General features: G+C 37.7%; 1 protein-coding gene across 2 annotated transcripts in view; it reads right to left on the bottom strand.

Annotated features, from left to right (window-relative positions):
- PIK3C2A (phosphatidylinositol-4-phosphate 3-kinase catalytic subunit type 2 alpha) overlaps positions 1-26902 on the bottom strand; it is a 130022-nt gene that overhangs the window by 59303 nt on the left and 43817 nt on the right. For both annotated transcript variants that reach the window (XM_032166525.2, XM_032166526.2), the window contains exons 3-8: positions 18416-18519; positions 13369-13526; positions 11217-11337; positions 10057-10168; positions 8390-8469; positions 8198-8261 (exon numbers count right to left, since the gene is read on the bottom strand). In XM_032166525.2, the coding sequence (XP_032022416.1) occupies positions 8198-8261; positions 8390-8469; positions 10057-10168; positions 11217-11337; positions 13369-13526; positions 18416-18519 (639 nt within the window). The remainder of the gene's footprint in view (positions 1-8197; positions 8262-8389; positions 8470-10056; positions 10169-11216; positions 11338-13368; positions 13527-18415; positions 18520-26902) is intronic.

Here is a 26902-nt window from a genome sequence, read left to right as displayed (position 1 = left end):
AGTGATTCTCCTGCCTCAGCCTCCCAAGTAGCTGGGATTACAGGTGTCTGCCACCATGCCTGGCTAATTTTTGTATTTTTAGTAGAGATGGGGTTTCACCATGTTGGTCAGGATGGTCTCAAACTCCTGACCTCAGGTGATCCGCCCACCTCAGCCTCCCAAAGTGCTGGGATGACATGCGTGAGCCACTGCGCCCAGCGTACATTACTCTTTAAGTGCCAGTTATCAATTTATTGTCTATCAGTTCCAAATCCACCCTTCCTCTGCTCTCCTTTCTGATACTAGAGCTAGACCCTATAAACATTTCTCTTTGCCAAGCTAGTGCATTTTTAGGTTTTGTCAATGGAACACACAGAAAGGACCCTCCAGGGCAAGAGCATTAGGAAGACACTTCCTATTTGGGTTCCTGCCTTCTAATTTTTTTAAAAAGTCTTTTAATTTTTATTACTCAAAAAAGCTTCATCTTTTATTTAGCTTTCTGACTCTGTGCTTGTGCTATCAACACTTTCACAATGATTTTCTGCTCCTTGATAAGGAAAGCATGCTTGATCCTGTCACTAACACATTTAGCACACATGGAATCACCATAGGCCCTGCTGACATGTTTTTTGTTTTGGACAATCTCATAAGAGCTTTAGGTCTCACAGCACGAACCCCTCAAAGTCTACCTGAGTACACACCACATGCAGATTTTGGTGCCTTCCCAACCTTCTTGGTACAAAGGTAAACAATTCTATTACCAGGGGTTCAGGACAGCCTAGTTTTGTTAGAGGCTAGGAAAGCCTATGAGGGTATGCCAAATGCCCCGGAAGAGGAAAAACAGCCAGCTTGCTTTTTTTTTTTTTTTTTTTTTTTTTTAATTCAGTGTGAGAGCTCAGTAGTCCTCAAAAGCCACCTCTAGCTGCACCCTCATGCTATGTTCTCCTACCTGACAGCTTTGGCTAAAGTTATCTAGCAGGTTTCTTTGCCATAGGCAACTATGTATTCCTGTGAGAGCCATACTCTCTTCAAAGAGGCTAAATTTCAGTCTAAGGTTGGGGGAGAGACTTTATCACAGTCCTTAGACTGTTTTACTGTCCTTTCTTCCTCAGCCTAGAGGTGACAGCTGCTTTTATGCACCTCCTATCACTGGACCCCTTAGAGTAGGATTGGCAAGCTTTTCCTTTAAAAGGCCAGTTAGTAAATATTTTAGCTTTTGTGGGCCATACAGTCTCTGGCACCAATTCAGCTCTGCCATTAAAGCATGAACACAGACACAAACAATACATAAACAAATGACCAAATGACTGTCACTATAGGTCCAATAAAACTTTATTTACAAAAACAGAGAGCAGGCCAGATTTGGTGTGTGAGCCATAGTATGCCAATTCCTGCCTTACAGTCCTCTTTCACCCTTTAAAGCAATTAATCATCTTTTACTAATTTATGATTTTTTTTTTTTTTTGAGACAAAATCTCACTTTTGTCCCCCAGGCTGGAGTGCGATGGCGTGATCTTGTCTCACTGCAACCTCCACCTCCTGGGTTCAAGCGTTTCTCCTGCCGCAGCCTCCCAAGTAGCTGGGATTACAGGCGCCTGCCACCATGCCCAGCTAATTTTATATATTTTTTTTAAGTAGAGACGAGGTTTCACCATGTTGGCCAGGCTGGTCTCGAACTCCTGACCTCAGGTGATCCGCCTGCCTCGGCCTCCCAAAGTGCTGGGATTACAGGCGTGAGCCACCACGCCTGGCCTAATGATTCTTTAAATTTCCTTTTTTTTTTTTTTTTCTTTTTTTTTGAGATGGAATCTCACTCTGTCACCCAGGCTGGAGTGCAGTGGCATGATCTCAGCTCACTGCAACCTTCGCCTCCTGGGTTCAAATGATTCTCCTGCCTCAGCCTCCCGAGAAGGTGGGATTACAGGCATGTGCCACCATGCCCGGCTAATTTTGTAATTTTAGTAGAGACTGGCTTTCGCCATATTGGGCTGGTCTCGAACCCCTGACCTCAGGTGATCCACCCACCTCCACCTCCTAAAGTGCTAGGATTACAGGCGTGAGCCACCATGCCATGTCTAAATTTCCCTTTTCAAATAACTTAGTACAGTTTCCGTCTCCTAGCTGGCCCATGCTGATACATCTTACTACTGACATGGTCATTTCTCCCACTGCATGCCATATTTTTGCACTGGATATTTATCTAACTTTCTACCCTACATCCTGTAATACAAGCCTCAGTTACATAAACATCCATGTGGAAAATTCACAATATATTCAACCCCCAAACTGTATCCTATTGAAACGTTAACTATAATATCATATCTGGTTACAACCCCTTTGCTTCCAGTCCTTACACCCTCATTCTGACCAAACTCTCTTCTGTCCTCACTGCCTCATTCTGACTAAACTCTTCTCTGCTTCTTCTACCAGGCAGCTGAGCACTTTTAGGAAAATCTTATAGATTCAACAGTCCTCAGTTTCAGCACGAACTTCCATGGCACCCAAAATTCCTTTTATCTGCCCTTGGTCAGCTCTCCTTCCCATTCCCTATAGGATATTAAACCAAACCATTATTCCTTGCCTCAAAACCCCTACTGCCATCCTAACTTCATTTTAGCAAATTGAATTAACATTCTATCTTCAGAAAACTAAAGGCCAGGAGTAATCAAAACCTCTGCAACTTCCTAGCTGGGCACAGTGGTGTGTGCCTATAATCCTAGCTACCTGAGAAGCTGATGTGGGAGGATCTCTTGAGCCCAGGAGTTTGAAGCCAGCCTGGGCAAGACAGTGAGACCTCCATTTCTTTAAAAAAGATAAAATAAACAAAAACAAAAAAAGCTTCAGCAACCTCTTGATCTCCTCCTAAAATCCATCCAAAAGAAACTAAAACATATATCCACGGGCTCATACATAAATGTTTATAACAGCATTATTCGTGATAACCAAAAATTATAAAGTTTAAGTCCAAATGTTAATCATTCGGCAAATAAACAAAATGTAGGGTAGCCTGGAATATTTTTCAGCAAGAAAAAAGAGAACTATAGATGCCTACTACAACATGGATGAACCTCAAAAACAGTATGGTGTGTGAAAGAAACCAGATGTAAAAAACTACATAGTACATGATTCCATGTACATGAAATGTCCAGGAAAGGCAAAGCTATAGAAATAGGAACCAGATTAGTAGTTGCTTGGGGCTGAGGCTGGGAGTGAGGATTGACTGCAAATCAGTACAAGGAAACTTTTTTGGGAGTGATGAGAATGTTCTAAAACTGGATTGTGGTGATAATTATACAACTCTATGCATTGGCTAAGAATCACTGAATTGTGTGCATATAATGGATACATTTTATGATATATAAATTATACCCCAATAAAGCTATAAAAATAAAGGAGGGGGATAAGTATAATATAGAGTTACTATTTTAGATAAGATGGTGAGTAAAGAAATCTCTGGTGATATTTGGGCACTGACCTTAAAAAAGTGTAAGGGTGAGCCATGCAAATGTCACAGGGAAAAGCATTTAGAGGGGAACTACACGCACAGGGGTCCCCAGTGGGGAACATAACTGGCAGATAATCAACCAGAAAAAAAAGAAAGGGAAGTGATAAGAAGCCAGATCAGAAAGGTAGTGAGTCATACTGTGCAGAACCTTGAAGCTACAATTAGGGCTTTGAATTTTACTAAGTAAGATAGTAAACAGGATTCTCAGCAAAGGAGTGACATGATCTAACACTTTTTAAAGGATTTACAAACGTTATCTTTTCAAAGCCCCACCTTCTGCCTTTGATTTTTCTCTTATTTTGCTTTCTGCTTTTCTTTTTTTTTTTTTTTTAAGACAGGTCTCATTCACCCAGACTGGACTGCAGTGGTGCGATCTCAGCCCACTGCAACCTCTACCTCCTGGTTTCAAGCAATTCTCTTACCTCAGCCCCCTGAGTAGCTGAGATTACAGGTACACACCACCATACCTGGCTAATTTTCCTATTTTCATTTTTAAAATCTTTACCTTTTAATAATTTAAAATTTATAGACAGTTATAAAAAAATACAAAGTTCCCATATAATGTTGGAAGACTAGACTAAGTAAATCTTACATAAACCATGTTACATTTGTCAAAGCTAGACATTAACACTGGTATATTCTATTAAGTAAATTTCAAATTTTATTCAGATTTCACCAACTTTTCCACTAATGAGCTTTTTATCTTCCAGAATATAATCCAGGATATCAAATTACATTTAGTGACTTATTTTCAAAAGATCATTTTGGTTGCCTGTGGAAGACATAATGTAGAGGGCAGCGGTAGACACTGGGAAATTAGTAAGAAACTACTGCAGTTGACTAGAGTATAGCTTCGGTAGTGATGAAAGTGCTCACATTCTAAATGTGTTTTCAAGGTAGAGTTGACCAGAATTAGACTGAATGTGAAATGTATAAGATCTTTTTCTTGAGACATCAAGGATGACTCCAGGGTTTTGGCCTGAGCAAATGGAAGACAAAGTTGCCATTTATTAAAAAGGGAAATAATGAGGTCAGGCTATGCATGTGTAGGGAAGGGGGTATATGAGATATCTCTGTACCTTCCTCTCAGTTTGCTCTGAACCTAATATTGCTCTTAAAAAATAAATTCTTAAAAAGAGGAAGGGAAGGCTGATGGATGAATAGATATGAAGGATACTATAAAAAATTCAGTTTTGTACATCTTAAATTTGAGATGTCAATTAATTAGATATTCACATAAAGATGTCGAGTAATAGATATTTGAGTCTGGTGTTGTGGAAAATGTTAAGGTTACACATATAAATTTCAGAGTCAATCAGTATAGGGATATACCAAGATCACCTAGGATGTGAATACAGAGAGAAGAGGTCCTAGAACTGAGCCGTGGGGATATGCTGATGTTTAGTAGTCAGGAAGATAAGGAAGAAGCCACAAGTAAGAGTGAGACAGAGCAGCTAATGGAAATAAGGAAAGCAAGAAGGTGGTATCCCAGAGGCCAAACTAAGTATTTCAAAAAGAAAGACATGATCAACTATATCAAAAAATACAGACAGGTTGAGAAGAATAAAGAGTTGGTGGGCATGGTGGCTCACATCTGTAATCCTAACACTTTGGAAGGCCGAAGCAAGAAGATTGTTTGAGCCCAGGAGTTCAAGACCAGCCCAGACAACATAGAGAAATCTGCAGGGGGTTGCAGCTGCAATGATCTGTGATCACACCACTGCACTCCAGCTTGGGCGACAGAGTGACACCCTGTCATCCGTCCAACCATCCATCCATCCATCAATCGATCAACAGATTAGGAACTGACTACTGAATTCAGGATCATGGAAATCCTTGATGACCTTAATAAGTACAGTTTCAGGGAAGTACTAAACTGATTGGAGTGGGCATATAAGAGAATGGGAAGAAAGGAAATGGAAGCGGCAAAACCACTTAGCTTTCAGAAGTTTTGCGGCAAGGAGAATAGAGAAATGGTGTGGCTCCTGCGGCGGGGGGCGAGATGGGGATTTTTTTTTTTTAAGATGGGCAACTCTTCTTCTTCATCTACAATGATTTTCCTGGTGACCTCATCTGCCTATGGCTGCAAAATACAATTTATATTCTGATGATTTCCAAGTTTATTGTCTCTAGCCTGGACACTCCATATGCAACTCCAGATTCTAGTAAACTCCAGCTTACCAGAGATATTCAGTGAATATTTTTGAATAAATATATTTATATGTTGATAAGAATGTACTTGTAGATAGAAATATGGAAGCCATCCTACACTCATACTCTTTCCCCTTCACTCACATCTCATCACCTATTAAAATCTTTTCAATTTTATCTCCTAAATATTGTTAATCAGTTCTCTCCTTTTTAACTTCTCCATGCTCTTTATCTTTCACCTGGACTACTATAAAAACCTTTCTAAATACTCGCTCTGAAACCAATCCCAATCTGAAATCTAACTTCCACAATACAGCCAGAGTGATTTCAGATCACAGGGCTAAACAATTCACCCAACCCACCCTAGGCTAAAAACACCTTAAGTGGCTAGAGCAGGAGTCGGCCAACTTTTTCTGTACAGGGCCAAACAGTAACAGCTTAGGTTTTGCAGGATATACAATCTCTGTTCCAACTACTCAACTCTAGTGTTGGAGCACAAATGTAAATGGAGACAGTATGTTAAAAAAAAAAAGGGGGGGGGTATGGGGCCAGGCACAGTGGCTCATGCCTGTGATTCCAGCACTATGGGAGGCCAAGGCGAGTGGATCACTTGAGGTCAGGAGTTTGAAACCAGCCTGACCAACACGGTGAAACCCTGTCTCTACCAAAAATACAAAAATTAGCCAGGCGTGGTGGCACACACCTGTAATCCCAGCTACTAGGGAGGCTGAGGTGGGAAGAATCACTTGAACCCAGGAGGCAGAGATTACAGTGAGCCAAGATCACATCACTGAATTCCAGCCTGGGTGACAAGGTGAGACTCTGTCTCAAAAAACAAAAAACAAAAAACAACAACAACAAAAAAATCCAGGGGTGTGGTTTTGTTAATTTTTTTTTTTTTAATTTACAAATTAGAAAGTAGACTGGATATGGTCTCCTGACCTAGAAGATAAAGTAAAATTCCTTAACATGGATTATAAGTATAACAATCACATAGCTATCAATGTCATCTGCCAATCTTCATTTTATACTTTGTACTCTTATCACAGAATTGCTTATACTTCCATGTAAATATCACACCTATCTGCTTTTGTGTATATACCCTTCCCATTTTTTTTCTTGCTAACTGTATAAGACTTGGTTCAGGGAACATCCCTTCTAAGAGGCCTTCCTTGAACCCTCAACTTAGGTAAGGTGCCCTTCCTTGATCTCCTTAACTCCAAGGCATACCTCTATAATACATTTTACTATACTATATTGAAGTTTTGTTTAAATCCCTCGCCACTAGTTTTTAAGTTCCTGATAGGTGGGGACTAGGTCATTCATTTTCATAACTCTAGCATTCAGCATATAGTAAGCATCCAATAAATGCTTTTAGAGTTGAACTGAAGGTTCTTCTTGGCAACAGAGCTGAAGTGAGAATAAACATGTTAATTTAAGCATTACTGAAAATTTTGGGAGTAAGTTAGGTCCAAAAACAAGACATGAAACGTTAATGTCAAGAATATCGTTTTGGCTGGGCACGGTGGCTCACGCCTGTAACCCCAGCACTTTAGATGGCCGAGGTGGGAGGATCACTTGAGGTCAGGAGTCCGAGACCAGCCTGGCCAAAATAGTGAAACCCCATCTCTACTAAAAAATATAAAAATCAGCCAGACATGGTGAGGCATGCCTCTAATCCTAGCTACTCAGGAGGCTGAGGCAGGAGAATCACTTGAACCAGGAGGCAGAAGTTGCAGTGAGCCAAGATCGTGCCACTGCACTCCAGCCTGAGCAACACGTGGAGACTCAGCCTCAAAAAAAAAAAAAAAAAAAAAAGTCTTTAAGCTTTAATGACTGCCCTATTGGATTCTGGACTTGCATGGGGCCTGTAGCCCCTTTGTTTTGGCCAATCTCTCCCATTTGGAACGGCTATATTTACCCCACGCCTGTACCACCATTGTATCCAGGAAGTAACTAACTTGCTTTTGATTTTACAGGCTTATAGGTGGAAGGGATTTGCCTTGTCTCAGATGAGACTTTGGACTTGAACTTTTGGGTTAATGCTGGAATGAGTTAAGACCTTGGGAGACTATTTGAAGGGCATGATTGTGTTTTGAAATGTGAGGACATGACATTTGGGAGGGGCCAGGGGCACAATGATGTGGTTTGGCTCTATGTCCCCCCCAAATCTCACCTTGAAATGTAATAATCCCCATGTGTCAAGGGCAGGACCAGGTGGCAATAAATGAATCATGGGAGTGGTTTCCCCCATGCTGTTCTCATGATAGTGAGTGAATTTTCATGAGATCTGATGATTTTATAATGGGCCTCAATCGCTTGACCCTCATTCTCTCTTGCTGTCCTGTGAAGAGGTGCCTTCTTCCATGATTTCAGTTTCCTGAGGCCTCCCCAGTCATGCTGAACTGTAAGTCAATTAAACCTATTTTCTTTATAAATTAAAAAGAAGAATATAGTCTTAAAAGTCCTAAAGTATTTAATCCAATGCCAACACTACCATTTAAGAGAAAGAAGCAGCAAGAATCTTTAAGTCATTATGCCAAAATGTGAATTAAGACTTACTTCAATTTGAAGAGCCAGTTCTACTTGGTTGTGATAAGAATCTAAGAGTTCTTCAACAGGGTGTCTGAAAGAAACAACAGTTATTGTGGCTGAAGGATGCTACACACAAAATGATCGTTTTAATCACCAAAATAAGCGTATTTGCATCCAAAAACAAAGTCTGAAAACCTGCAATTAATGCTTTAGATATACCTCCTCATGGCTTCTTTGTAAGGTTTTTCTATTTGATACAGGTGTTTGTTTAAATCCACAGGTGTTTCATCATCTTCTGCCTAAACAAACACATATACACAAAAAATTCAAATCCACTCTTTGGTCTTTCTATTGTCAAATTAAATATAGTTAAGTGTATGATAAAATCTTGAAACTAAAGTGTTTTTCTGAGAACTGAAAATAAAATTCTATCAGAATTAAATATTATTTGTAACTGACTCAGAAAAAAAGTGAGTCAACATCCTGAAAAAAAACTTGTTTGTTAAATGGAAAACATAAATGCTTTCAAGTCTACTTTCAGATATATAAATAGCTTTTGGAACAAAAACTATTTCTGTTCTATATATAGAGAATAGAGAGCTAAAAACACTTTAAAGATAGCTGATAGCCAAATGAATATGGGGTAGAAAACAGATGGGGAAGAGGTCATTTAAATTTCTGCATTATTTTTTCTAATGATAATAAATTTTCCTCCCACTCCCCATCATGAACAAGGTACTTGCTCTTCTACCCTAAGTCTACATTATGCAAATGTAGTCAAGAACATCATTCCTGGCAGGGTGCAGTGGCTCACGCCAGTAATCCCAGCACTTTGGGAGACCGAGGTAGGTGAATCATTTGAGGCCAGGAGTTCGAGAACAGCCTGGCCAACACAACAAAACCCCGTCTCTATCAAAAATACAAAAAAAAAAAAAAAAAAAGATTAGCTGGGTGGGTTGGTGCATGCCCGCAGTTCCAGCTATTCCAGAGGCTGAGGTACGAGAAACGCTTGAGCGTGGGTGGCAGAGGTTGCAGTGAGCTAAGATCACACCATTGCACTCCAGCCTGGATGACAGAGGGAAATTCTGTCTCCAAAAGAAAAAAAAAAGAACATCATTCCTTAAGAAACTGAAAAGTTACCAATGACTGCCAAAATGTACTAAATTTTATGAACTAGTCTTTACCTAATTGAAATGAATTCTACCTAACATAAAAGCAAAACTCAAAGAAACCAAGAAAAAAAGAAAGCAGACATCACTGATATTTTTCCATCCAAAATTCTAACAAATGAAGAATAATTCTCTTTAGAGATTAAAAATTCAATTTTAAGTTCATCAAGGGTTCATGCAGTAAAACAAAATGGCTAAATTTGCTGCATTCTATTTTGCTTTAACCTCAAAAGAAAGCATTGAAAGCACTTTTTTTTTTTTTTAAAGAACATCCACCTACCGAAGTAGTGAACTTTTAAAACAGGGAATTAGTTTTCATTTTGTGATGAATAACTTATTTTTCTCAGTTTGGTACAAAGGTCAGTGTCGATTTTCTTTTCATCTCCAACCCATATTTAGTATTCAAAATTTTTCCTTCTTCCTCATTCTTCCCTGACTCACCCTGATGTTTTCACTCTTGTATAAAGCTATTACCAACCAAACTTTTAATTTCTCCACTTTGATTTTCAAATATGCCTCTACTTCTAAGGACTATGTTACCTAAACCTCCATGATTGAACATCTCCCCTCATTTGCTAAGAAGATTCCTGTTGAGGATGAGTTCATCACCCCATTCCAACCATGAAATCATGAAAAATGTACAAGTTGAAAATTGGCAAATTAGCAGAATTATTCAGATTCAAACAAATGGAATTCAGTTATAAGGTACACACTTACTGTTCGGGCCAGATTTTGACATATTGCACTGAAGGTCAAGAGTTGTAGTCTAATTTCTGTGTCCCATTTCCGACAGTTTTGAATATGCTCATGACTTCCAAGGCAATGATTACTGTTAAAATATATTAATTATTCACTATTATTCTATTCAAATTAGAAATTATAAAGGTAAGGGTAAAATTTAAATTGCACCTGCATCAGAAATTGAAGAGAATGGTAAAACAGAGACAGTTTTAAAATTAAGTCTGAGCATTTAAACAGAGAAATTATTTTGTACGAGAAGAGTCAATGTAAAAAAGAAAGAAGAGGAAGACAAAGATGAAGAAAGAAATAAGAAAAATAGGGACAGGGCATTTCTAGCAGCCTAGGAGAATAAAATCTGTAAAACAACTGGACTAAATGCTAGATATAATAAATTACAAGGCTGGGCACAGTGACTCACACCTGTAATCCCAGCACTTTGGGAGGCCGAGGCGGGTGGATCACCTGAGGTCGAGAGTTCGAGACTAGCCTGACCAACAGGCTGTATTGTGTAAAAATACAAAATTAGCCAGGCGTGGTGGCACATGTCTGTAATCCCAGCTACTTCGGAGGCTGAGGCAGGAGAATCACTTGAACCCAGGAGGTGGAGGTTGTGGTGAGCCGAGAGTACACCATTGCACTCCAGCCTGGGTAACAAGAGTGAAACACCGTCTCAAAAAAAAAAAAAAAAAAAAGACATAATAAATACCTGGGTAAGAAAAAGATCCATATAATGATTATTTCAGGCAACTAAAAGGAAATCACAGCTGACTACTGTGCATAAAGTAACAGTGCACGTTGCAAAAGGAAAATAGAGTCTATGATGATGTGACTATTGACTCTTTACAGTAAGAAAGACCCATTATATCACTTATTAACCAACTGCCTGAAATTCTTCCTGTAAAGACTACAAGCTCCTTAAGGGAATATAATGTCTCACTTATCTCTGAAACCCTACCACTGTCTTAGACATGACATCTTAGACATCATATATTTCAATAAAAGTTTACTGATTCGATAAATCAATTCAATAGGACCCAATGTATTTCTGCATTATAAATTTAACTTGAAATTCTTCTAGATTAAACCATTAAAAATGAAATTTCCAAGGATGTTGCTCAGTAGTTAAATAAACTTACTTCTGCAGCACTTCCTCTTGACCGCAAACTTTCAGAACATAGCTGCCAACATCTACTTGATTCAAGTCATCATGTACCCAGCAAAGGGCTTGCATTATAATGATTTCTACAGTAGAACTCACTGTAAAAGAGTTAGTCATCATTTGCACTTTGCTCATTTATACCTATTCAAGACTGTATTACTTATAATTTAAGACAGCAGTATACCATAGAAATATAATGCAGTCCACAAATGTAGGCCACATATATAATTTCAAATTTTCTAGTTGCCACATTGAAAAAAGTAAATGGAAAGAGGTGAAGCTAATTTTAATAATATGTTTTATTTAACCTAATACAGTTGGCCCTCTATATATGTTGGTTCTGCATCTGTGGATTCACCAATCATGGAACAAAAATATTTGAAAAGAAAAAAACTGCATCTGTACCAAATATGTACACACTTTTTTCCTTGTCATTATTCCTTAAAAAATACAGTATAGCACATATTTACATAGCATTTACATTGTATTAGTTATTATAACTAATCTAGAGATGATTTAAAGTATACAAGAGTATTACACATTGTATGCCTGTATCAAAACATCACGTTACCCTTTCCCTTTGATACTTCAAAAAAAATCACATGTACCCCATAAATATATATATATACCTACTATGTACCCATACAAGTTAAAAATTAAACCAAAAATAAACAAGGTATACAGGAGGATGTGCATCAGTTATATGATAATACTATGTCTTTTTTTATCAGGGATTTGAGCATCCTGGGATTTTGGTATCTGAAGGGGGTCCTGGAACCAATTCCCCACAGATGATATTTAGCAGTATCTAGCAAACAATGATTTAAAATGAATTATAAGAAAAAGATTCACCAGTTTAAATGTTTGACATTTGCCTGGTATATTTTCCAATGAAAAATAAAAATACAGCAGGTAGGCTATATTTTTTTTTTTTTTTTTTTTTGAGACGGAGTCTCGCTCTGTCGCCCAGGTGGGAGTGCAGTGGCGCAGTCTCGGCTCACTGCAAGCTCTGCCTCCCGGGTTCACGCCATTCTCCTGCCCCAGCCTCTCCGAGTAACTGGGACCACAGGCGCCCGCCACCACACCCGGCTAATTTTTTTGTATTTTTAGTAAAGACGGGGTTTCACCGTGGTCTCGATCTCCTGACCTCGTGATCCGCCCGCCTCGGCCTCCCAAAGTGCTGGGATTACAAGCATGAGCCACCGCGCCCGGCCTCAGGTAGGCTATATTTTTGAGATGGGGTCTAACTCTGTCACCCTCACTGCAGTGAGCCAAGATCATGCCACTGCACTCCAGCCTGGGTGGCAGAGCGAGACTCTGTCTCAAACAACAACAACAACAACAACAACAACAACAACAACAAAAACACAAAACTTTTCCTTTAACAACTAAAAGAATAATTGTTACAGTAGCTAATGGTTTTCTGTTTCAGATTTATATTTTTTCAAAGGGCCTTCAAAAGTACAAAGCTAGAAAGAATGTATCTGAATATTAGACACATTCCTAGTCATAACCATTAAAGAATAAAAACAGCATAATTCTTAGGCCAAAGTACTGTAGAAATACAGGATCTCATTCCTTGGTTGGAATCCCGTTAAGATAATATATATTATGAAATGCAATAAACTCTGCAAGGAAATAAAATTAGTTTTTAAAACTATAAGAAAAAATTTCCTATAGACTTTGGGAATACATCTCTAGAGAGGATACCCATACCAAGTTTGGAAGAAAGGATTAAAATAAAAGAGAATTGTCTTCTCCATAGAAGAACTTAGCAAGATACCTGGAATTTCAATTTCACTGACAGCTCTTTATAAGGAAGCATGCTTCCTGTCATAAAATGAAGCAGAAAAATAAAGAATTAAATTATAATTAGCTTTTCTATCTAATGCTTTTTGGCCTTGGCCAAGAGCCACTGATTAACAAAAGTTACTCAGCTCTTTTCAGATAATTATCTATTTATAAAGGTAACCTGATTCTCTCTCCACTAGTTCTAACCAGAAAACTATCCATATGAATGCCAAAAAGACACACAACAAAATTGGTTTATTAAAAGAATGATAATATTGATATTTTAAACATTTCCCCCTAACAGAGCAAAATAAGAGCTTGAGGAACCATAAACCTACCATCGCACGTAAAAGTAACTGGTAGCTGAAATCCTTCAATGTCAATGGAGACCTTCACACTAGCATTTTCTCCGCATATGTTTCTTTGCGCTGTGACTGGACTTAACAAATAGCCTGGGTTTGTGCGGTGATTGGTATACGGAAATTTGGTCTTCAATCTGTTCACAAGAAAGAAGAAATTAAATTCTTTTTAAAAAAACTTCATTTGAGGGCTCTGAACAAGACTTTACATGTTTACAGCCACTCAGTTCTGTGTCTTTGTCCAACTCATGCAGCTCATGAAACTGCAATGAATGAACTCCTGTTGAAACTCCAAATACCAGCATTTTCCTTTTAAATAAACCCAAGGAAAAGGAAGAGATGAACTACTGCCAGGATATCTTTGGTAACATTATCAACACTACCCAAGCATATGCTTGGATAAATGGCATTTTAAATGAGGTCCTCTGCTTAAAAAGCTTTTGCCACACAGTACAATTACACAAAATGGTACCTTTTAAATGATTCTATAGGCAATATAGTCCTAAAACTGTAATGGCCAAAAGGATAAAAAGTTTGTTGTCTTAAAAAATTTTTTTCTTCTAAGGACCTTTTTCCCACTAACATTGTTTTTGGCTGCAAGATAATGAACAAAACATAGACAATGGTTTTTTACAGTGCTACAAGGCCTTTCTTCCCTCAAAGTGATTTCTAAAACTTGGGGAATTGAAAGAACTGCCTGTGAAGGTATTCACAGGAGCAACACAGTTTAAAATTAAATACATGAATGCGGTGTATGGCTCATCTCCAGCCAGCACTGCTGTTATCATAAGACAAAGATTTAATAACTTCTTTACACTTGTGAGCTCTTTTAAACTGACTTTTTTCTAGAGGTTAGAAGACAGGTACTAGTCCTCCTACCTGCTTTTCATAGGGCTATGAATGGAATGAATGCTACAAGTATTGTATACTTGCTTCTGCAGAGATTAAAATAATCAGGTCACATAATAAAACAGAAAAAACAGCTTGAGTTGACAGAAAAAGGTTCTGGAGAGGTAGCTCATGTAACTATTAGTGCATAGCCTCTAGAGCCAGACTACCTTAGATTGAATCCTAAATATACTACTTTTTAGCTGTGTGAACTTATTCAAGTTATTAAATTTCCTTGTTGTTTCGGTTTTTTCTTCTATAAACTGGGGGTAATACTACTACTTACCTGATAGGGTTGTTGTGAGAATTATGTGAATTTAGTTTATAAAGCATTTAGAACAGTGCCTAGTACATGGTAAGTACTTTAACCTTCTTGTCAAATAAATGAGTTAGTTAAGGAATAAATCTGGTTTTTGCACTGAAATCTTAAGCAACACAAAGGATCCAATATTAAAAATATAATACACCTTTTCTTTATAAATTACGCAGTCTCAAGCATTCCTTTATAGTAATACAAACACTAAGACAGATGCTCACATCAAATCATGAAATTAATGTATAAAATGTTAGAGAATTTTTTCTACATCTAAGCAAGCTTTCAATTTTCAGAAACCGTTAAGGATGACAAAAGTAAAAGCAGAAATTCTTGATAGCTAAGACAAGAATTTATTAGACAAAAATTCCAGTGATAAAACTTAGCTTTGAGAGGAGGAAACCTGCATTTCCCTTTCTTAAAATAAGTCCTTTCTTTTACACAACAATGTGAATGTAATTATGTCACTGAACTGTACACTATATTATAAACAGTTAAAATGGTAATTTTTGTTACGTATATTTTATCACAATTTAAGAAATGTTTTTATAATGAGTCCTTTTTGTATTTACTTGGTACCATGGAAGATACCAGATCCAGAAAATACACTAGTTACCTTTTTCTGTAAAATTGATTTCTTCTAATCCATGGTTTGTTTGCTTTATAAAAATTGTCAAAAACCACAAAATACCTAAGATGTAAGATTCCTTACAATTGAGGTTTTTTTGTGGGGATTTTTTGTAACTAAATCTTTAAACATTTAAACATACAAAATCAAATTATTAAATGAATAACTGCTGACTGAGTAAATCATTCACTTTAAATATAGACCAGATAAGGTATTTTTATGGATACTCTAAGCCACACATTACAGTTTGATGTTCTTAAGTAACTACCTATAAAGAGTATTTAACTCTAATTTTTATTTTCTCTAAAATTTCTACTTCCCTATCACCCAAACAAAAGGCTTTGTCTATTTAGTGTGGCTCTACAGTTCAGGAAATTCAGTATCTCTATGCAGAAACGAAAATCCTTTATGGTTTATTTTTCTACTTTTGTGTGCTCAATCAGACTAAAATTCTGCACAGATAACCAAATCATGCAAAATCAGAATATAAAAAGAGGAAAAGAAATAAAAATGAGGGTTTTGAAAGATTTCAAATGAATTAATATTATTCTATAGGAAAGTATAGTCAGCACTGTTTAGAATAAAATTAACCAAATGCAGAGTTGAAGTCCTTGAAAACATACAGGAAGTTTTTGGGGTCAAGATACTAGTATAGGATATAAATAGTATATATATGAGTATATGAATATTATATGACCATAAAGCTATTCAGAAAGACAGGTGTAGAATGTGGTTTCTCATCTTATCCTAAAGGACCACAAATAAAGGGGCAATAACTTCTACTGGCATTTAACACTATTAGAAGAACTTTCTCGACCGGGTGCAGTGGCTCACGCCTGTAATGCCAGCACTTTGGGAGGCCGCGGTGGGCAGACCACCTAAGGCCAGGAGTTCAAGACCAACTTGGCCAGTGTAGTGAAACCTCGTCTCTACTAAAAATACAAAAAAAATTAGCTGAGCATGGTGGCACATGCCTATAGTCCTAGCTACTAAGGAGGCTGAGGCAAGAGAATCGCTTGAACCCGCGAGGCAGAGGTTGCAGTGAACCAAGATCGCACCACTGCACTCCACCCTGGGCAACAAGAGTGAAAACTCCGTTTCAAAAAAAAAGAAAAAGAACCTTTTCAGCATCTGTAACTAGTAGATATAGCAAGCTTTGTCAATTATGACAGGTGTAAAAGGCAAGAAAGAAATACGACAAAAAACTCAGTAATAATGAAAAGTAGTCCTGAATCAACGTATTACAGAACCTTAAACTGAAAGAGATCTTTGAAATCACTAGTCCAACTCTTTAATTTCACAGATGAGAAACAACAACAACAAAAACCAATACCTAGAACTGGTAATAAATTCCAAGTCTGTTTTATATTTTATCTTAACTATAAACAAGTATCATTCTGACAGCCTGACACTAATTTCACAGCTGAATTTAAATGAATAAATGAATAATTTTAGGAGATCTCAAAAAACAAAGTACTGGCTCTCTAATTAAAAGCCTACATACTTGTTTTAAAAATCCACTGCAAAATGAGCATAATGAAAAAAATAGAGCCACTAATTTCAAAGTACATCTCCTCATCTCAATCTCCATGGTCACCACAGGGGAAAAAGTGAAGTTCCTAGAATATGCCTTCAAAGACACCAGTACTTCTTACTGCTCTAATATTTGTTGCAGTCATAGTCTACTAATGAAAATAAAATTACAAAGAGAACTCATTCTCTCTTTAGTCTATTTGCAGTTTCATATCACATAAGTGTGTGCATGTGTGTAAACAAAAACAATCATTTTCAATTAGTGGCAGAGTTTGTATAAATAGCTCTAAGATTCAAATGGGAGAAAAAAGGTAGGTCTCACTCAGAAAGCCTAACTTCTCAACTTGCAAAGCTTAAATGTAGTAGTTACTTAATATGGCCTAACAGAAAAATACAAGGCCTGTTTGGGGAGAGTAACCTTTGCCAAGAAAAAGTGACTCTACTGATAATATTTTTTTCCTAAGGTATTCTGAAGAAAAGACATGCTGGTTAAAAGGTAACATAAAGGAAAACAGAGTTTTAATAAAATATCACCAATGGTCCAGAAAATCTCATTAAATATTAAGTTCTTTAACATTAAAATAATGTACATACTCAAAAATGTTCTGGGAACCCCAAATCCTGCTATGCTTAAAGCAGACCACACTGAAGACAATGCTGGATTCAGAAAAAAATCTCCCAGTGGTGACCTACTTCCCTTTTTTAGATAACAGATCTCTCATCCTCTTGGCCACAAGGATTGTTGTTCCACTCTTTCCTCCTATGGGATTTTCCTATCTGGCTAGCTAAGGAGACTCCTTTTTCTTCTCTGCTACTGAGACCATTAAATTGCATGGAGGAAAGGCAGAGGAAGAAAAGTGAGGAAGGTGAAGGAAAGGAAATGGAGTGAACAAGGAGAATCGAAGGAAGGAGGGATGATTTATAGTAATGAATTCCTGAATCTTGCTGTTAATGAACTCTGCCCCATCCTTCCTCTATCTGCTATTTGGGTTGTGAACCAATACATGACCCTTTTTAAGTTCAAGATGGGTTTCTAGCACTTGTAACAGAAGTCATGACTAATATAGTGATATAATGGGAAGAAAACATGCTTAACCAGAAGCAAAAGACAGTTGGTTCTAATACTGATATTACTGACTAGCCAAGTAAACTTTGTTAGGTTACTTCTCTGAGTCTTAGTTTCCTCACCTATAATGAATATTAGACACATTTAAGATTGAGAGAACATTCTATAAATGTGTTTTTCTAAACTTCAGAAAATATATTTGCTCTTCTAAACTTGCCTGTTATAATATCATCTCTTAAATATGTAGAACAGTATTTTGAATGCTAGAAAGTTTATAGCAAAATTAAGTCTCTCTAAAACAAAAGTAGGTATTTTTTAAGTGTACTGAAACTTACAGGAAAGTCATATTTTTCACTGGTTATTACAGTATCAGAAGTCTACTGTCTGACCTCAATTTTTTCTTCCAAATATTAAGAAATCTAACAGGTGAAGATACAAGTTCAACTGTGGTTTGTGGTAACGTGCCAATTAACTCTGACTTGAAATGTTAGCCACAAGAAGAAAATAATCAAAATTTTTAAAATTTTAGAATTATTAGCACTAAACTGGTTTTCAAGTCAATTTTTCAAATGAACATTTATAAAGAAAAATTCCTTACTTTGTAATGGATTGACAAAAAGCTGCCATCTCCTCATTCTGTACTTCAACTTCTTGAAGAAGAGAACTTCCAGTTGGCAAACTACTGGTCCCATTTGGGTCTTTCTGTAATTAAAAAAGTGTTTTTATTTTAAAAGTGGGAGATCCACAAAATGCTACATAGCAGCACAGCACAAACCTATTTTTATGAAAATATGTACAAAGCAATGGAGGTAAATCATATCAATAACAACTTTTTAAATTATATATTTCTATCTTTGTAAAAGTAATGTCAACTAAGCCTTATTTTAGTTCATTGGTTTTACTTGCTCAATAGTAGAAACAGGCTATACTTGTCAGTAAGAATGGAATGCTAAAGACCTTTCCATTCAAAATATTCCTAAAATAGACACTTTAGAAACTTTACAACTAAATGAAATTAAAGGACTCTCTGTTTTAAGAAAATGAAGAGATCAAGCCCATTTGGGACTCTTCTAATCAGCCAGAAATTCTATGTATTCAACTAGCCCCCAAATTCCAAGAAAGAAGATGGTTTTTTATGTAAGAGAATGGGCATTTTCTAGGTTAATAAACTTAGACAAACATCCTCACAATCCCTCAAAAGTTAAGTTTACATCTGGTCAAAAACTGTTTATAGCTTTCAGGGAGATCAATTCACCACCCAAGCATAGCCAAACAGCAGAGTCCATTGAGAGTGTTTCGACACTACATAAAAATACTTGATTTGGTGCAAATTTCAAATATAAATTCCCTTTAAAATTAGAATTGGAACATTCTCAATTCAAAATTCAGTGAGAACAAAGTGCATACATTTCAAGAGCTATAACAGATTTCAATGACTATGGCACACAAAAAGATTCTTTTTTTTCTTTGTTTTTTGAGACAAGGACTCATTCTGTCACCTAGGCTAGAGTGCAGTCGCTCAACAATGGCTCACTGCAGCTTTGACCTCCTGAGGTCAGGTGATCCACCTCAGCCTCCCAAGTAGCTGGGACTACAGGCATGGGCAACCCCACCTGGCTAATTTTTGTATTTTTTGTAGAGTCGGGGTTTTACCATGTTGCCCAGGATGATCTCAATCTCCTGGGCTCAAGCAATCTGCCTGCCTCAGCACACAAGATGATTCTGTGTGAGAAAAACTGAAAATTTAGGTCAACAATTCCTTTATGAGTTTCCTTCCTTTAAAACATGTCAGAGCCCTTTCTGCTAGAATGTGATATACACATTTGGAGAAAAAAATAAATACCTCGAGTTCTACAAAACCACAACTAAAAGTAACAAGTCTCCTGGGGAAAAGAGAGTTAAGGTGGACTACTGAATATCAATGTAGCCAGGTGTGGCATTGCACACTTGTAGTCCCAGGTACCCAGGAGGCTAAATTAAGAGGGTCACTTTAGCCCAGAAGTTCGAGGCCAGCCCAAGCAACACAGTGAAGCCCCATCGCTAAAAATAAAAATAATTTTTTATATCAAGGTAACTCTGTAATCAAAGCCCTAACTAAAACAATAACAGGTCCTTATAAAAATACTAGCAGAGTTAAATGTCTGCTCCCATTTGCACCTAGCATTTCATCCTTTAAAGCCTAAAACCCTGGGGCTCTTGTTTCCTCACTTGAGATATGAATTCTTCAGGACATATGCTTCTAGTCAACACCAATTGCAATGAAGTTTAAAGTACAGTACCACTGTGGGAGGCCGAGGCAGGCGAATCACCTGAGGTCAGGAGTTCAAGACCAGCCTGGCCAACATGGTGAAACCTTGTCTCTACTAAAAATACAAAAATTAGCCAGGCGTGGTGGCAAGTGCTTGTAATTCAAGCTACTCAGGAGGCTGAGGCGGGAAAATTGCTTGAACTTGGGAGGCAGAGGTTACAGTGAGCCGAGATCGCACCACTGCACTCCAGCCTGGGCAACAAAGTGAGACTCCGTCTCAAAAAAAAAAAAAAAAAAAAAATTCAAAGAGAAATGTTTTTGCAGCTTCTTGGTCTGCAAACATTGTTACAGCTGACAGATTAATACCGTGGAATGTGAAACTGTTCTTGAAGCCACTCATTTTCACTAATAAGAGGACACTTCTGCAGAATTCTCAGTGTTTTCCTAATAACTTCATATAGTGCTAAAGCTTTCTCTTAGGTTGTGAGAAGTTTGTTTCTGATTATTTCAAAAAGTTAATATGCTGGGAAAGATTACGTCTGAACTAATGCTACTTCCCCATTATACTGACCTCAGTCTCATAGTTACCAATCACATATCAATCAATTTGTATTACAGAAGCAACCACTATGACAAATAGATTATGTTACTCTAAAGAATGGGATTTTATATTTCCTAGCAAATCCTCTGGTTTCACACTCCAAATCTGCCACAATCTAATCCAATCTTATTTCCCAGAACTTCCCTAAAGATTTCTATGTTCCAGTTAGCTTGAATCATATCCTGTTCCTATAAAACACAAATCAAGCTATCCTGCCTCTGGACCTTTCCCTTCACCTTCCTCTTAAACTTCCTTCGCCACATGTGTCAAAAATCTATTGATTTTTTGCTGGGCGCAGTGGCTCATGCCTGTAATCCCAGCACTTTAGGAGGCCGAGGAGGGCAGATCACCTGAGGTCGGGAGTTCAGGACCAGCCTGACCAACATGGAGAAACCCCATCTCTACTAAAAACACAAAATTAGCCGGGTGTGGTGGCGCATGCCTGTAATCCCAGCTACTCGGGAGGCTGAGGCAGGAGAATCGCTTGAACCCGGGTGGCAGAGGTTGCGGTGAGCCGAGATCGTGCCATTGCATTGCACTCCAGCCTGGGCAACAAGAGCAAAACTCCGTCTCAAAAAAAAAAAAATAATAATATATATATATAAAATTATATAAATATATCTCGAGGCATTCATTCATTTATATACTTATTCATCAAAAAAGCTCTATTAGGTGGGAACTATTATTACTCCCATTTTATGGAAAAAATGAGGCACAGATAAGTTAATTAACTCACAAGGTCATACAGCTAACATAGGCAGAGTGTGAATTTCAACCCAGGCAGTCTGGCTTCAACATCGCATGCTTAATCACCATGCTAATCTGTCTCTCAAAAGAATATCCTTAAAAATCCTTAAAAACACAATGTGAAAAACAACATTGTGACCTTTGTGGGAGCAGTGCTGGGAAAACCTAAAGCTTTGCTTGACCCAAGAATCATCTTTCCCTGAAGAACTGTTCTTCATGTTTTACTTATTTTAAAAACAGATTCTGAATCTCCTTGGGTGGCATTTTAGGATTTAAAAAAAATAATAATAGTTGTATTTTTTGCTGTGTCTCTCATGAATTAGGTCCTTCCTTTTATTCAAGTTACGAGTTTGAATTAACAAAAACTGAATATGATAATTATCTAGTCACACATCAAGGTAATAATAGAATCTGGAAAGTTAACTCAAATGTTTCCTCTGTAAAGGGTAAAAAATAGCTAGGCTGCCAATATTTCACCTCAAACATTAACAGTTTTGGGTTTTTCCCTCTGCTCTTTCTGGGATAAAAAATACATATATTTTATACCTATTCCCTTCACCCATACTCCCACCCCACTTCCAAACTCCACACAAGCAAACCAAAGCATCAAATCATCTCTTTTCTCCATGGATCTTGCACAGACTTTTCTTCTGTGGCACTCAAGACTTTCTATTTTGTACTGCATTTATACGCATTCACATCTTGTCTCCCCTTTCTAGCCCAAGTTCTTTAATGGTGAAGTCTACAAATGATTAGTATGTGCAATCCTCACATTGTATAACCACACACAGTTTTTAACAAATGAAAGAGATATATGATAATCAGTAAGAAAACACTGTCAATGCATTAGCCAATACCTGGAACAAAGAAAGAAGTTTGCAGGGGAAGATACAAAGTTCTCTAGTAAATATGTTGTGTTTGAAAATCCATGTAGATGTTTAGGTCATAGTCTAGAAATGTTCTACTCCAGAAATATTCTATTCCAGAGCTAGAGACAAAGATTTAGCGATTATCCAATTTCTGTAATTTTTTACAGGGAACTCTCTCTCTCTGTTAACTGCTGTCAGCATCCATCGGGATCACTGAGAGAGCAAATTCTCAGTCAGCAGTCTTTGGGTCAAGCTCCATTAAGAGGAAACAGTCTCTTTGGGAAGCTAAAGGAGATATAAGGACCTCTATCTGTGAGGCACAGAACTGGGACATCTTTATTTTCATATATATGGAATGGCTTATGCAATTATGAGCTGACAAGTCTCCGGATCTGCAGTTGGCAAGCTGGAGACAAAGGAGAGCAATGGTGCAGTTGCAAAACCCAGGAAGGGCCAATGCTTCCGTTTCAGTCCAAAGGCAGGAAAAAAACTGATGTTCCAGCTTGAAGGCAGTCAGGTAGGAGGAGTTTCCCCCTTACTTTTGGGAGGGTCATTCTTCAGGCCTTCAACTAATTGGATGAGGCTCACTCACATTAAGCAGGGAATTTGCTTTATCCAGCTGACCAATTCAAACATTAATCTGACCCAAAAACACGCTCATAGACATACCCAGAATAATGTCTGATCAGATATCTGGACACCTCATGGCCTAGTCAAGCTGAAACATAAAATTAACCATCACAGCATCTCGATCATAGACAGCCAAGGAGTCACATTACTACAAGGGTCTAGATCAGTAGCTTTCAATCTAAGTAAATTGGAGCCTCAAGAATAAAGCACTGGCCAAGGGAAAACAAGCAAAGCGTTATTAAAGACAACCAAGAACAAAACCTTTGGAGGAATGCCTATGTTTAAAGGCTAGACAAAGAAAAAGGAGTAAAAAATCACAGGAAGAAAAATAGGAAGTAGATTTACCCAGGGCAACAGAAGTTTCAAGAAAAGGATGTAGTCAATTTTTAAAAAATAAGCAAAAGGGCTAAATGGTGAATATGGTCAAGGGATTGGCAATTCTATAACATAATGCGAATAAGAGGAGGAGAGCAAGAGACTGGAAAGGCAGTGAGTACAAATTCCTTTTTAAAGAGTAATAACTTTAAGGACAGGTGTGGTAGCTCTTATCTGTAATCCTAGCACTTTGGGAGGCAGGTGGATAGCTCTAGTCCAGGAGATGGAGACCAGCCTAGGCAACATAGTGAAACCCCATCTCTACACAATATACAAAACTTAGCTAGGTATGATGGCATGACCCTGTAGTCCCAGCTACTCAGGAGGTTGAGGCAGGAGGATGGCTTGAGCCCAGGAGACCGAGGTTGCGGTGAGCCGAGGTTGCGCCATTACACTCTAGCCTGGATGACAGAGCAAGACCCTGCCTTAACAAAACAAACAAAACAAAACAAACGAACAGTAATAACTTTGGGGAAGACAGGAACAAACAGGAACAAGAAAAACAGTTAAGTTTTGGAAAAGGGAAGGAACATCTCTTCCTTTCAAACCAGAAAGATGAGGGAAATGTGAGGTGAGCAGTTCACACATGGATGGCCTTGACCTCAATTTAAAAGAAAAAAAATAATAGAGAGTTGGCAGAGGTTGAGTTTGGAGGTTTAAGGAAAGTGGTGAAGGTTTAAAATAATTCACAAAAATTTATCAATAAATACTCTATAAAGTAGTTACAAGAATATGGGGAAGATTTTTACCTATACAAGTTCAAGGTTCATGCCATATTACCCAGAAATTACATGGAACACAACACCAAGTTTTCAATAAATGCACTTTAAACATTAAGTACATGTTACTTTTCAGAAGAAAGTTGGTTACATCCTTATTTGGACTTTTTCCTAAAGAAACTTATATGTACTGTTCAAATATACTCAGTCAGACCATGAAAATCACGTTTTGTTTAACTTTCCCTCTTCTTTAAAATTAGTAATAGACATTTTGCCAATGGGGATATGTTTATAATGTTAATACAATTAACTTTTAGAAAGAGTTTACAACCACAGAACTTTGCAAAGCCACTTCTATGAAAATAATTTGACCCATTACTAAAATTCTTTGAAATCTGCCCAAAGTAGTTAAATTCACAGCTATTAACTAAAAGCCTGATTTAAACTTAAATTGCCAGAAGACACAGTTTTAAGTATTATATCTTTTACTGGTTTTGGTCACAAAAAATTGGAACTAAACTATTTAGATTATTATTAATAAAACAGGACACTAGATGGAAACAGGAAGTAAGCTTGCTGAGTGAGAAGAAAAATATCCTCTGTGTTGAGTTTTCACCACAAAGCACAAAATTCTTACAGGAAATGAACACTTAAGCATGTGAAGTAATTATAAAGAACAGACATTGCAATATTATTTTCCAATAAAAAATATCAGGGAAAAGTTTGTAAATAGAGATGAATGGTGTGTGAAAAATTAAAAGCTCCATGCCAATGAATTGTGCCATAGATTTCCAAAGTCAGCCTATGACCAGTGTTCAGTTTATCTCCCTATTTTGGTCTACATCAAACCAAACTTCACCTTCCTGTACACAAACAAAATGAAATCCTAGCACTACCAAGAAGGCTTAGAACTTTTTCATACAAAAATCCATTCTGGGCCGGGCGCAGTGGCTCACACCTGTCATCCCAGCACTTTGGGAGGCTGAGGTGGGTGGATCACCTGAGGTCATGAGTTCAAGACCAGCCTGACTAATAATGGTGAAACCCCATCTCTACTAAAAATACAAAAATTTGCTGGGCGTGGTGGCAGGCGCCTGTAATCCCAGCTACTCGGGAGGGAGGTTGAGAGAGGAGAATTGCTTGAACCTGAGACGTGGAGGTTGCAGTGAGCCAAGATTGCGTCACTGCACTCCAGCCTGGGCAACACAGTGAGACTCCATCTAAAAAATAAATAAATAAATAAATCCTATCTATAGCATTTATAACAAGTGCAGGCCAAGCCTCTAAGTCAATGTCTCAAATAATTGTGTTTACAACTGTTAAATTTAGCCTAAACCTGCCTAACACATTTTAAGTTCAGCCTAAGAATTTCTCCACGCAAAGTGAACTGTAACCTAACTGGATGTGTAAACAAACTGCAACCTACTCTTGTGCCAATCACCAAGTTTCGGCCAATCAAGGGTGGCCAACTATTCAAAACATGTTCAAATAAGGCAAACGTCAAGCCATAACCAATTCAGCTGTCTCTGTACCTTATTTCCATTTTCTGTACATCACTTTCTTTTTCTGACCATGAATCTTCCACCACATGGCTGCACTGGAGTCTCCCTGAACCTATTCTGCTTCAGGGGCTGCCTGATTTTTGACCTCTTCTTTGCTGAATTAAACAATGTTAAATATGTCTAAAGTTTTTCTCTTAACACAACCTGAGAGCAACCATCATGAAATGTCTCTTTGTAAGTTCCTTTATAGATATTTAACCATGAAACCTGTCTCCCTGAATTTTCTTCCCCATTGATTCCTGTTCTACTTTTTAGGACAATGGATTTTAAAATTAAGCTACTAAACTGAATTCTCAATTCACAGAAAAAAATATATAAACAAATAGGACTTGTTTGGCCAGGCACGGTAGCCCACGTCTATAATCCCAGCACTTGGGGACTGAGGCGGGTGGATCACTTGAGGTCTGGAGTTCGAGACCAGCCTAGTCAACATGGTGTAACCCCAACTCTACTAAAAATACAAAAATTAGCTGGGCATGGTGGCATGCACCTGTAGTCCCAGCTACTCGGGAAGCTGAGCCAGGCAAATCACTTGAACCTGGGAGATGGAAGTTGCAGTGCGCCGAGATCACACCACTGCACTCCAGAGCCTGGGTGACAGAGCGAGACCTTGTTTCAAAAAAACAAACAAAAACAAACAAACAAATAGGACTTGTTTAATTTTAAGCTTTTCTATGCAATGTATTTTAACTTTCAGCCCTTACTACCAGTTATTTCTCTTTGTTTTTTAGAGACAGGGTCTCATTCTGTAGCCTTGGCTGGAGTACAAGGGCCTTATCATCATAGCTCACTGCAGCCTCAAACTCCTGGGCTTGAGATCCTCCTACCACAGCTTCTTGAGTAGCTGGGACTACAGCTATTCTGTAGCATGCGTCACCACACACAGCTATTTTTTTTTTTTTTTTTCCATAGACACGGGTCTCCCTACATTCCCCAGATTGGTCTCGAATTCTTGGCCTCAAGCAATCCTCCCACCTAGGCCTCTCAAAGCACTGGGTTTACAGGCATGAGCCACCACACCCACCCTTCTACCAGTTGTTTCTATTATAATCTAGCACAGACTGTCATCTAATGTAACACAAAGTAGTATACTTAATATATTTAACATACTGAAAAAATTAGTATATCAATATTTCATCCTGTTTTATAAGAGCACCATGACTTTCAGGTATTCTACTTCCTGAATTGGTTTGAAAATATATGTCCAAAATACAAAACCTTAAAAAAAAAAAAAGTCCACTTCCTCTTCCACATGGCAACTTCCCAAATTTTAACTATTATTTATGAAAGGGATCTAGTCTAGCCAACTTTATTTAATAGATAAACTCAGATTC

This window comes from Hylobates moloch, unplaced genomic scaffold (assembly GCF_009828535.3).
Source record: "Hylobates moloch isolate HMO894 unplaced genomic scaffold, HMol_V3 SCAFFOLD_11, whole genome shotgun sequence".
Lineage (NCBI taxonomy): Eukaryota > Metazoa > Chordata > Mammalia > Primates > Hylobatidae > Hylobates > Hylobates moloch.
The sequence above is the reverse complement of the archived record's forward strand: the minus strand, read 5'-3'. Positions and strand labels throughout refer to the sequence as shown.